Here is a 12,093-nt window from a genome sequence, read left to right on the forward strand (position 1 = left end):
ATATTATATTTTTAATGTTTAGAACTCTTATTTTTTATGAGATTGTCTAATTTAAGATTTCTTGAGCCTAATAAACCTCATATAACCATAAATGATAGGTAAGTTTCTCAAAAATCTGTTGGTTATAATCTCTTAAATCATAAAATTTTAGAGAATATAAGGATTACTAAAAAAAATAATCTAATAGTTTTTTTAATGGTTGAATGAAATAAATAGGTATTTTTTTTAAGCTAGAAAGCCTTAAATTAGAATTTATAAAAATATAAGAGAATTCACTTTAATATAATATAATAATTTTTTCCCTTAAAGTTGTATATTTATTAATTAGATTATATAAGTTTTAAAATAGCTTGAAGAAGACATGGTCACGATTTCAATAAACATATACATAGTTAGCTTGGAAGTATGTGATCAATTGATACTATTTAATATTTATAGATATTTTGTTTATCATTTTTGTTTATAAACAATTTCATGTAATCTAGGGTCTATGTGAAATAAAACCACACTAAAAGGGTATGAATGAAAATTACATCGCGTTCTTTCACACATCTTGTTGGCACAAAACCAAGAACAGTTGAATTAGCAGGGATATGTGATATATCATATATATATATTCCCAAATTTGAAGTATTCTTTCAATTCAGAACGACTTTCCTTCAATTAAATCAATTAAACTTCCCTTTTAAAGTTTTAAAGCATCAACAGAAGCAGGCTGATTTGAAGAAAAAAAGTTCAGATTCAACAGCTTGTGGAAGGAAGTACAGAATGTTTTTCAGGTCCCCTCTCTACCTATCTCCCTCGTTTTCTTCATAAACACATTAAACCCCACATAAAAATTGCAGCGAGTTGACTTCCTTTTAGAAAACCCATGTGGGGTTTTCAATGTCTCCGTATCGTGAGCCAACTTTTTGTTTCCAGAAATCAGGAAACATGGTTTCTGCGCGTTTCTTTCCTTTTCCAATTTTTTAATATGAAATTCATTCATCTTTGATTTCTTTATTGTTAGGTGTATTTTTGTTTCCAATTTTGTATGTATTCTGAATTGAATCTGATATGGATCATGGACTACTCTTCAACTTTTTCAGTTGAAGAATTGTGATTCCGAATCTGGATCATAATTCATATATCATACCCATGTGAAAAATGACTGGGAAAATTGAAGAAATCAAAAAGGTTTGCATAATGACTTTGATTCACTAATTCAATCCTTATTTTATTCATTCATTCTCTCTGATTGTGTTATCCCTTTTCTTTTGATGCATCATGACGATAATAATGATGATGATGTCGATGATTTCAGTCCTTTATTCATAAAATTTTGTCAATGAGGCTGAACAACGGAGACGAAGGAAAAGTATTGAAAAATTCTTTTGATCCCACAGGTTGTTTATTTCTTATTTCTCGAGCATCCAACTTCTCCTTTTGTCTGTTGAATTCTTCTTTTGGGTTAAAAGTTGTGTGATATTTAAGCTTTGGTCAAAGTCTCTCCCAAATATCTGCGAATTAGAGACCAGAATTTAATTGTTTGAAGATAAGATAATGAGGAATATTACAAGTTGAAGTAAAGAAAAAAGTGAAGAATATGTTCAAATTTTTGCTTTTTGACCTCACTAAGCAACACAGAAAGACATCCATTCCATTGTCACTTGATGCCTTCAAGGAGACCATATAATATCTTTTATAATCTTTATATCCATATCCATATATATATTCTTTAATCTATATATCCATTATCATCTTTATATTCACCATACTTATGCAGCTAGCAGGATTGGTGTGTTGGATTGCACTAACTTACTAAGTGACTCAATGGAAATTAGTCATGATGTTCAGTCCCTCAGGTTCCAATTTCATCTTATATCCTTTTTACACTTTTTTGGATAATTTTGTAAATTTTATTCATGTTTTCATGATTCATTTTCTATAGGGTGTTTACAGCAACTTGGAATGTAGCAGGAAAATCACCTTCTAGTGATCTCGATCTTGATAACCTTCTACAAATCAATTGTCAATCAGATATATACATTCTTGGGTGCGTATATAATACATATTGTTAATTTGTTATATCTTCTCTTAATTTATAATCCAACGATTTAAAAAAACAATGTTTTATGTGATCAGTTTTCAGGAAATAGTCCCATTAAACGCTGGAAATGTGTTAGTAATAGAAGACAACGGTTCTGCAGCAAAATGGCTCTCATTGATTAGTCAATCTCTCAACAAACAATCTAATAAAGATTATTACGCATTAAATAAAACAAATACAAATTCCAATTCTTTTGAAAGAAAATCTTCGATGTTCTTGCAAAGAACATCACTCAAATCCGCAAGTAGATCTTTCAGATCAGAGAGTCGAAGAAGATTCAAGAGCTGCAATTGCACCATTGTCGAGCCTGAAAGAAAGAGTTATTATGGAAGGGATTCATGTTTCGCATGTCAAAAGTCAAAGTCAAACAATTATGATGATCCCTCTTCATCAGAAGAAGACGATACTACCCCTAACATGGTGGCGCCTGATGTTACTACCGCTGCACCTCCACCAACTGGAAAGAATCAACATTTGAGATATTGTCTTATAAAGAGCAAGCAAATGGTGGGCATTTTTGTCACAATATGGGTTAAAAAGGAGCTTGTTCCATATATAGGCCACTTGAGAACTTCTTGCATAAGTCGTGGGATTTTGGGTTATCTTGGGAATAAGGTATGTTAATAGTTGATATATCAGCTTTTTTTTTTTAAATACATCACAAAGTTCTAAATTTAATCCAATATACATCACACATAAACCACATAGTTCAAAGCTTTATTCAATATACATCACACAGATCAAATTTATATTTGACATACATCACAAAGTTCAAAGCGTTATTCGATTTACAACAAAAAGTTCTAAGCTTTATTAAATATATGTCTCATCGTTCAAATCTTTTTTTGATATACATCTCAAAGTTTAAAGCTTTTTCATCATACATCACAAAGTTCAAAGTTGTATTCGATATACCTCACAAAGTTCAAAGCTTTATTCGATATACATCACAAAAATTCAAAGCTTTATTTGATATACATCACACAGTTCATAGTTATATTGGATAGACGTGACAAAGTTCAAAATTTTATTCGATATACATCACACATAAACCACAAAGCTCAAAGCTTTATTTCATATACACACAAAGTTCAAAGCTTTATTCCACAAAGTTGAAAGTTGTGATATATTTGTCATACATCACAAAGTTGATGTATATCGAATACAACTTTCAACTTTGTGATGTATGAAGAATAAAGCTTTCAACTTTATTCGATATATATCACAAATTTTGAAGCTTTTTGATGTAAACCTAGTTGGAAGTTTTTTTTTTTTACCCTTTTTGGTAATTTAATTGTTTACAGGGTTGTATATCAGTGAGCATGACCTTCAAGCAAACAAGCTTTTGCTTTGTATGTAGTCACTTGGCATCAGGAGAAAAAGAAGGGGATGAGCTTCGAAGGAATTTAGATGTTATTGAGATACTTAAAAGCACACAGTTTCCTAAGATTTGCAGAACACCCAATGCAAAGGTGCCAGACAAAATTTTAGAACATGAGTAAGAATCTTTCTTTTTATTTTCTTGATTATATAATCAAGACTTATAAAAATCCAAATGTAATCTCATGTTATGATAATTTCTCCAGCCGAGTCATTTGGTTAGGTGATTTAAACTATCGAATCGCTCTTAGTTACCATGAAACCAAGAAATTTTTAGAGCAAAATGACTGGGATGCCCTTCTTAATAAGGATCAGGTACTTCCATATGTTCATTTCCCATACTTTGTTTGTTTAATAATTTAACCACTTCTTATATGCCTCGGTAGTCACAGTGTGGAAGTTTCAGTTCTAATGGACTGGGCTCTGGTAAACACAATGTGGGTCAGCTCAGGGGTTGTTGGGAGAATAACTTTTTTTTGCAGTAATGCATTTGTTTAATAATTTATAACATTTGGATCGAGTTTCTTGTAGAAAAGAAAGTGTAGCGACTAAATCGAAAATCTTTTTTTTTTTTTTAACTTTTTTCTTTATGTTTATATTGTGGATGTTTGGACAGCTTAAAATGGAAAGGGAAGCTGGGAGAGTATTCAAGGGTTGGAAAGAGGGGAAGATCTTCTTTCCACCAACATACAAATACTCCTACAACTCAGATTTGTATGCTGGAGACACCATAAAATCAAAGAGCAAAAGAAGAACACCAGCATGGTAATGAGCCAATATCATGTTCGAATTTAGAAGTCAAAAAGATTACTTTTTAGGCTACAAAACCTATAAAGAAAATCTTTTATAATGCAAATTTCAAAAAGTAACATTAATCAAGAACCTAAAATTTTCAGGTGTGATAGAATATTGTGGTATGGAGAGGGAATACATCAGAAGTCATATACACGTTGGGAGTCGAGGTTTTCTGACCACAGGCCTGTTTGTTCGACATTTTTAGTGTTTTTACATAATTAAAGGTGAGTAAATTGTAAAATGGGAAATGTTTTATCTGTTTCCTTGAGTAATAGTATAATTTGAATCATGTCTAAAATGTATTCTTTTATGCAGGTAATAAGAAAACTCTTGAGTTTTGATTAGCTGATGGACAGACATAAAGAAGCATAATAATAATCAAGTATTAAGTTTCTCTAACTGTACATAGAAGCATTCTTACAAGTATAATATCAGAAGAAGAAAGAAATGAAGAAAAGATTGGCTTTTTCCAGTATCATCTTTGCATGAGTTGCATCTGCATCTTTTTCAAAGATTATGAAGTCAAGAACAATGGTTTGTTGGATTAGCCAAAAAAAAAATTATCTTTGATTATTTATTACTCTTTAAATGTTACAAAAAATAGTTTATATATGACTTTTAGACGGTGGTGATCCGTTTTGAAAATGGTAAACGTTCGTATACAAGAATTATATAGATAATGTTAGTGTCATATTTTCAAAATGTTGGAGTATCACTTGATGATGTTTCATTTCATGGTATCTTTGTTGTGTATTCAGAAAGTATTTAAATTGTTTTGGTTATATAATTTCAAAAATTATTCTCACTGAACTTTGAATCTACTTTTTAATGTTGTAAAATTTTCTCTAAAGGTTAGAAAATATTAGAAGGAAGGGTAAATGCTAAAAAATCATTTTCGCAACAAAAAGAAACCATTGTGGTCTCAAGTTTAGCATAAAATTGATTTATGAATATTTTTCCTTTTTAAATTGTTAGGTTTAAGACGTGAATATTTTGTGATGACATGGACATAAAAACCCGACGGGCACATGCCATTCGGCTCTAAAAGTTTTTATAGTTTCATCGGTCTCAACTTAATCCAATATATCGGACATATTAGGAAAAGTTTATCCAATCTACAAAAAAGTTCCAAACTTTTGGGAAAAATTGTAATAAAGTTTCAAAAGATTTTTTTTAACAGAAAAGTCTCGATTATTTAACATTTTGTCCAAATTAACGAAAAAGTCTTTTTTTTATATATTTTAATAGCAAATGACAGATTATATGATTTTATCAAAATAATAAGACTTTTCTGTTCAAAAAAAAGATATAGCTTTTTTGAAACTTTTCCCAAAAGTTTGGGACTTTTCTGTAGATTTTCCTTGGTAATCTCTAGTAAACTAAACTGTAATATGAATAAATAAAAGAAAAAACTTCATAAATGGTCCATGTGGTTTTCAAAAACCTGAAGTTTGGTCCCTATGTTCAAAAAACCTCACAAATAGTCCATGTGGTTTCAAAATTCTTAACAAATAATCCTTGGAGCTAACTCCATTAGGTTTTGGCGGTTAACTATTATTTGATTATAATATTCGGGGGCATTTCCGTCATTTTACTACCAGGGACCATTTATGATGTTTTGTCTTATTTAAAAAAAAAACAAAAAAAAAAAATATTTCTCTCGATCGAATAAATCCATATGAACAAAGCTAAACCCACATGATATGTTACTGTAAACAAATCCAAAAAGAATACAAAACAACAAAAACATATGCAAACCACACACACCAAACGATCTGAACCGAGCATAAAAGTCTACCATCGCCGTCCACCACCAGCACCACCACCGCACGCCACCAACGGCTGTAGCCACGATGCACCACGAGCACCACCATTAAACACAACTTGTTGGCATCTTTTTCATGAACACCAAACCCCTTTCATCATTTTCATTACCATTTACCACCTTTAATATCATCACCTAAAGAAAGAAGGAAGAAGGAAGAAAAGGAGTGTGTCCACTTAAATAAATCCAAACCATTTTATTGGAATTTTGTCCCTGGTTTTCCATTTTCTAAGAAAACTAGCTTTGCCCCTAATGTTCACTTATCTGCTTCAGATCTAATTCTTATGCCATCACAGGATTCATGGATTCCAGTCGGTACAATCAAGCGTAAATGGATACCAAAACCAACAAATCCTATTCATGATTAAGTTTAAGCGCCTGAAACCTTTGATTCCATTCTGATGCAATTTATTCCAATTGAACCCTACTCTTTGTTAACATCAGAATCGAGCTTGATCAGAAATCGATATTAACACACTGAAATCAAAAATTATTTCTAACATAGTGCTTCCACCAGACAAATACAATCAAAACGTGAGCATATCAAATTAACACACCTGCAAATCAAATCTTGAACAGATACAAACCTGATTAGAACGAAGGAGATGATGCCTTGTAGTCGCAGGAGGAAGAAGAGCCAACACACACACACACACACAAGTGTAGAGGACTTTCACCCACTAGGGAGTTGATTTTAGTTCCGAATTCACATATGCACACACAATTTCATCAGAGCCCTTCATTTTCTCGAAACTGCAACCGAGTTTGTTGCTTGCGAAATTGATATCTTCAAGACTGGTTATGTGGTCAAGGATGTTAATGGGATGGTTCATAGGATGTTAATCGAAACACCAAACTCTCGATTTCTTGTCACTAAGGATGGGCAGGGGCGGAGATAGGTCCGGTGATGAAGAAAACAAGGTTGGGGTTAGGTTTAATATATTTATTTTTAAATGAAATTACTAGATCTTTTAATATTCATGGAACTATTCAAAGGTAGGTAATGACGATTTACCAATTTCACCACGAAAAACGAAATTTAAATGAATTAGGTTTTAAATGAAATTACTAGATCTTTTAAGATTCATTGAACTATTCAATGACATGTTTAATCTCAATTATGTCATTTCCATTTGTGACTGGGATACCGAGGATCACAAACAAAGTGTGAATAACCATGCAAATTATCTTGGCACTCTCGATGTCATTTATCACCTAATTAATCTGCCGGTTAACCACACACGCTCCATTAATTAATGATAATTTACGAGACACCCATTGCCACCCTTTATTAGTCCATGTTAGTGTGTCGGTTAACCACACACGCTCCACTAACGACTTATATAAAGTGCAATGTGCAATTTCATGGATTAACATCAAATTCACATTTTCCTAAAGTAACTAAGATTGAGAATTTAATAAAAACATTTAGTTATATTATTTATTCCATTATACTTATTAATGAGAATTAAGTGTCCTATCAAACCCGTTCGGCTAACGACCCTCCACCAATCAAGGGAGCGGTGGGTAAGAGTGGATATCCAATGTTGGTTATTTTATAGGCCGCTTCCTTAAACTCCCCTTATAGATCGGCTTCGTGAATGAGACGTACTAGCAGTTCGACTAACTTGTCTTATACATATAGTAAATATTAAACTTTTAATTTTACATATAGTATAAGGGTGTATTTTAAACATTTCAAAATACTAGGGTTTTTTTAATTTATTTAAAATTTCAAAAATTAAAACCAATTTTAATTTAAATTTTATAATTGAAAAAACTTTGATTTAATAATTATCTATTAATTAAACCTTTAATTAATTTATTAAATCAATTAAGGATTATCCATTAAATTAAACAAATTAATTTAACCTAATCCCTTATCCCCTAGATTTCGAAAAATGGGAGGGATAATTATAATATCTTATAATTATCTAGTTAACAATTAATAAGATAATTACCAAATATAACAAACCTACCCAAAACCCTAATTTTTGAAATCATGACTTGGAGTGGAAGGCAAGGCTTTCAATCCTTGCCTTATTTTCGAAAACCATAGGGTTAGGAAACCCTAGATCTCAAAATTTAGGAGGCCAAATGAAAAGGGTTAAAACCCTTTGCAAATTTTCGAAAAACAGGGTTATGAAACCCTAATTTGCGAAAATTATAAGGCATAGGGTTTAATTGCCATAAACCCTAATTTTGTCAAGTTCAATCAATTGCATCAAATCTAATTGAAAACAAAAAACAAAAGCTCTGATACCACTGATGGGTTTTGATAGCAAACAATCCTATGTGTGCATGCAACCCTTATATGTTGGATCTATGTTTTCTCTATTAGACATACAAGCATTGAACACACAACAATAAACCCTATGAGGCATGTATAATTTTCGAAATTAACAAAACTAGGGTTAGGATACATACCTTGAATGTTATATTGTAATAAAAATGAAAACCTTGAAGATCTTGAACTTTGAGAGCAAGTGTCACATGTGTAACACCTCACACACTATGCAAGAGGATGATAGGAGAGAGGAGGAGAAAGCTCTAGAATTAGGCTCTTCTTAGGTTTTGGAAGCATATATCCAAAATATCAATGGGTTGCGGCTCCTTATATAGTTGAGGTAGCTTAGAGCCAAAGCTAGGGCAAAAGGAGGAAACCCTAATCCATTTGCTTAAGCCCTAAGCAGCTCATGGACTCTCTATCCAAGAGCCTTGGACGAAAATTCTAGGGCTTTCCCTAGAGGTTTTCATCCATCCCTTCTAGGAGGATCCAAGAGCCCAATTCCACAACTATCAATAAATTGCAAAACAGCCCCTGTACTTTTAATTAATTCATTTAATCCCAAAATTAATTCAAAATTAATTTTTGATTAAATATTAATTAAATAATATGATTTCTAATTAATATATCATTTCCATAATATATTAATAAATCATTATTTCCAACTTATTAATCAAATTAATAAATCCAACCTCTCTCTCCAAAAGTCATCATGTCTAGTTCCTAGTATGAAGGCAACCCAAAAGGACTGTGCTACTATCAATTTAAGTATATACCAATTATAGTTATGGGCTTAGATACCTAATCCAAAAATATTTTGGGGGAACTCACTAAGCTTTGTGCTTATGGTTTTATGGTTTATGTTTCAGGTACTTCCGGTTTGAAAGGGAAGGGTCTGGCGTGATTGCACAACATCCACCCATGTTTCCACAACTTTATGATTTTGGGAATTGTACTCTGATAAGTATTTTACTATAACATACTTTGAACGATTAAAAAGGTTAAATAGTGTTTATGGTTGATTTAAAAATGAAAATTTTCCCTTATGATTTTGGGGACGTTACAAAGCTGAAATCAAAGATCTACCACCAATGCCATCCCCTTCTTCACCACTCCAACATCATACATTTATACCCATTTCCTCTATTTTTACTTCCCTTGCTCGACATCCATCATCCAACAGACTGTGAAGCAGATATCTATAGAAGTCGTCATACCTGGTATCAACTCTTTTGCAACTAGATTCGTGAGCTCCTTGTCAGAATCAAGAGCGTCAGTACGCTAAGAGTTTATCAAATCGATGTTTCTGTTGTGTTCACCACCATCGGAACTGTATCGTCATCTGAACCTATCATCGGATCCAAGTGAGGACTTATCGAAGAAGAAGAAAATGAAACTTTAGGACTTTATTTATCTTCTCCTGTCAACATCACCAGAGCTCATAGATGCACAGACGATCAGGTTTCAGGAATAGATAGGGGTGGGGGTTTCTCCAGTGAACCAGTTGAAGAGTTTATGGGTTCAGGGTTTCTCCGGTGATAATCTGATGATCTGTGTGCTTCTATAGCGATGATTTCCAAAGCTCATAGACACACACAAAAGTTTTTCAATATTGATTTCCACTAGGGGAGAGCGCGGTGCGGTTCGGTGCGGTTATTAGCAAAAACCTCACCACTAACCACAAATGCGGTTAATCCATTTTCAAAACCGCTTGGTGCGGTTATATTTGTGGTTCGGTTAGACGGTTATTTTTGCGGTGCGGTTTTTTTTTTGTGTTGCGGTTATTAACCGCATGGATTTGGTGCGGTTATTTTGTGTGGTTTTAAACCACAGTTTAGAGTTCAAACGGTTTTAAGAGTTTAAATATATTACTTGTAATAATAAAAAACCATAAGGTATAATACAATTAACTTAAATCACAAACAACTAATATCTTAAAAACGTCAAATCAATAGTAATTAACAATAAATATCTTAAAATTGTCTAATTTCACCATTTTCAAAGTTAAACATAACAAAAAACCAACACTTTTGTCTTCTAGTATTTTATCCATCTTTCATCCATGAAATTTGTCTTATTTTTAATATTTAATATATTAATAATTAATAATAAAAATTGTATATAATATATGCGGTGTGGTGCAGTTTTTTTGCGGTTTTTGAAAAGTAATAACCGCACCGCACCGCAAATTTACGGTTTTTGAAAAACTGAAAATCTCACCATCGGTTTTTATTGCGGTTGCGGTTTATTGGTTGCGGTTAATTTTAGTTGCGGTGCGGTTTTTGCTCACCCCTAATTTCCACTATGGATCTGATTAACACATCATATAGATAATTTCATGTTCGTGTGATATTTGTTCATGGCCAAGAGATGAAAATAGTTACAAAAAGAAGGAAGAGTTGTACGTTTAAGGGGGTGTTTGGCAAAAAAACTTATTGCTTATTAGCTTATAACATATTAGATTATTGGCTTATAAGCTAATAAGTAAGTGAGGGGTAACTTATGAAAAAATGACTTATTAGAGGTTCCCCACCGGAATAAGTTCATCCAAACACTTTTTTAACTTATAGTGGTGTGGAACCACTAATAAGCTAATAAGTTGTTTTAATAAGCTTAGCCAAACACCCCCTAAATCACCCTACAAATAGGATCTATTTTCCGGTTTTGGATTGTTTTTCAATTGCATCTTCATCTCCAATTACCCCATAATTTAAGTGAAAAACCTACAATCAAGTGAGGACATACAAAGACGGCTTCTTCGGTTTGTAATATTATTCAAGTTTGAAGGTGGATTACCTAAAATTGACAAGAGTGTTACGCATTTGGTTGAAAATCTTACATTGTCGGTGGTAAACAATTGTAGATTTGTGATTATGAAATTGAATGTTGTTTATGGATTAAGTAATGTCAGAGAGAAAACCAGAAGAGAGAAAAGGAAGGGTGGGAGGGTGGGTGGGTATCTACTTTCTTGTATTCTATATTAATTTTAATTACAATAAGTAAAAGAAAATGATAAAAGAAATAAAAAGGGCAAAGAAGTCATTTTATGTGGCTAAAGACCAACCATGCAAGTTTTAAAAACCACAAGGACTATGTTCGTCAAAAAAATAACATGAACTAAAATTGTGACTCTTGGTAAACCATATGGACCTTTTACGTAATTTTGTCATATATATATATATATATATATATATATCTTGTAGTAATTAACTTGTAATTATTAAGGAAGGTCAGAGTGGCTGGCGGTGTCCAAAAATGGGTTGGTAGTACCGATATATATATATATATATATATATATATATATATATATATATATATATATATATATATATATATATATATATATATATATATATGATAAGCCCAAAATAGGACTTAGACCTACACTACTTTAAGCCAGTGCTAGCTCTAGAGATAGAGAAGACAAGACAAGAGGATTGGTTAAAATTGTGCCAAGAGATAGAGCTAGGGAAGAGAAGACGAGAGGATTGGTTAAAATTTTGCCTACTGGCCTGTTACCCAATTCATTAAATATTCAAACTACATGCTAACTAGCAGATAATCCCAAAAACAACTTAAAAACATCACTAAGCTAACCTAGAAACGTAAATATTCAAATTGTTTCTTATCCTTAACTACTTCTTCTCAAACAGACAAACACGTAATCGTTATGCCAACCTGGAACCGTCTTTACCTGACTCGGTCTAACCATCCCCT

General features: G+C 32.3%; 1 protein-coding gene and 1 long non-coding RNA gene across 3 annotated transcripts; one reads left to right on the plus strand and one right to left on the minus strand.

Moving 5' to 3' along the window:
* The first annotated feature begins 573 nt into the window (after positions 1 to 573).
* Positions 574 to 5,069, plus strand: LOC145159832 (DNAse I-like superfamily protein). 2 transcript variants are annotated; one of them, XM_079078877.1, is made up of 11 exons: positions 574 to 779; positions 1,010 to 1,176; positions 1,304 to 1,385; positions 1,766 to 1,844; positions 1,931 to 2,035; positions 2,125 to 2,704; positions 3,394 to 3,587; positions 3,676 to 3,784; positions 4,086 to 4,234; positions 4,366 to 4,488; positions 4,580 to 5,069. In XM_079078877.1, exons 2-10 carry the CDS (start codon positions 1,147 to 1,149, stop codon positions 4,484 to 4,486), a joined length of 1,449 nt encoding a protein of 482 aa, XP_078935003.1. In that variant the 5' UTR covers positions 574 to 779; positions 1,010 to 1,146; the 3' UTR covers positions 4,487 to 4,488; positions 4,580 to 5,069. The 2 variants fall into 2 exon arrangements, with proteins under 2 accessions (XP_078935003.1, XP_078935002.1); XM_079078876.1 differs by having other exon boundaries at positions 1,089 to 1,176.
* An 839-nt stretch (positions 5,070 to 5,908) lies between these two features.
* On the minus strand, positions 5,909 to 7,018 carry LOC145159833 (uncharacterized). Its single transcript, XR_013737935.1, has 2 exons — positions 6,677 to 7,018; positions 5,909 to 6,566 (listed from the first exon to the last, which is right to left on the minus strand). It is a non-coding gene; the product is annotated as an uncharacterized LOC145159833 (long non-coding RNA).
* Positions 7,019 to 12,093: the final 5,075 nt, after the last annotated feature.

Source organism: Lactuca virosa, chromosome 2, assembly GCF_052849685.1.
Source record: "Lactuca virosa cultivar CGN04683 chromosome 2, Lactuca_virosa_CGN04683_v6, whole genome shotgun sequence".
NCBI lineage: Eukaryota > Viridiplantae > Streptophyta > Magnoliopsida > Asterales > Asteraceae > Lactuca > Lactuca virosa.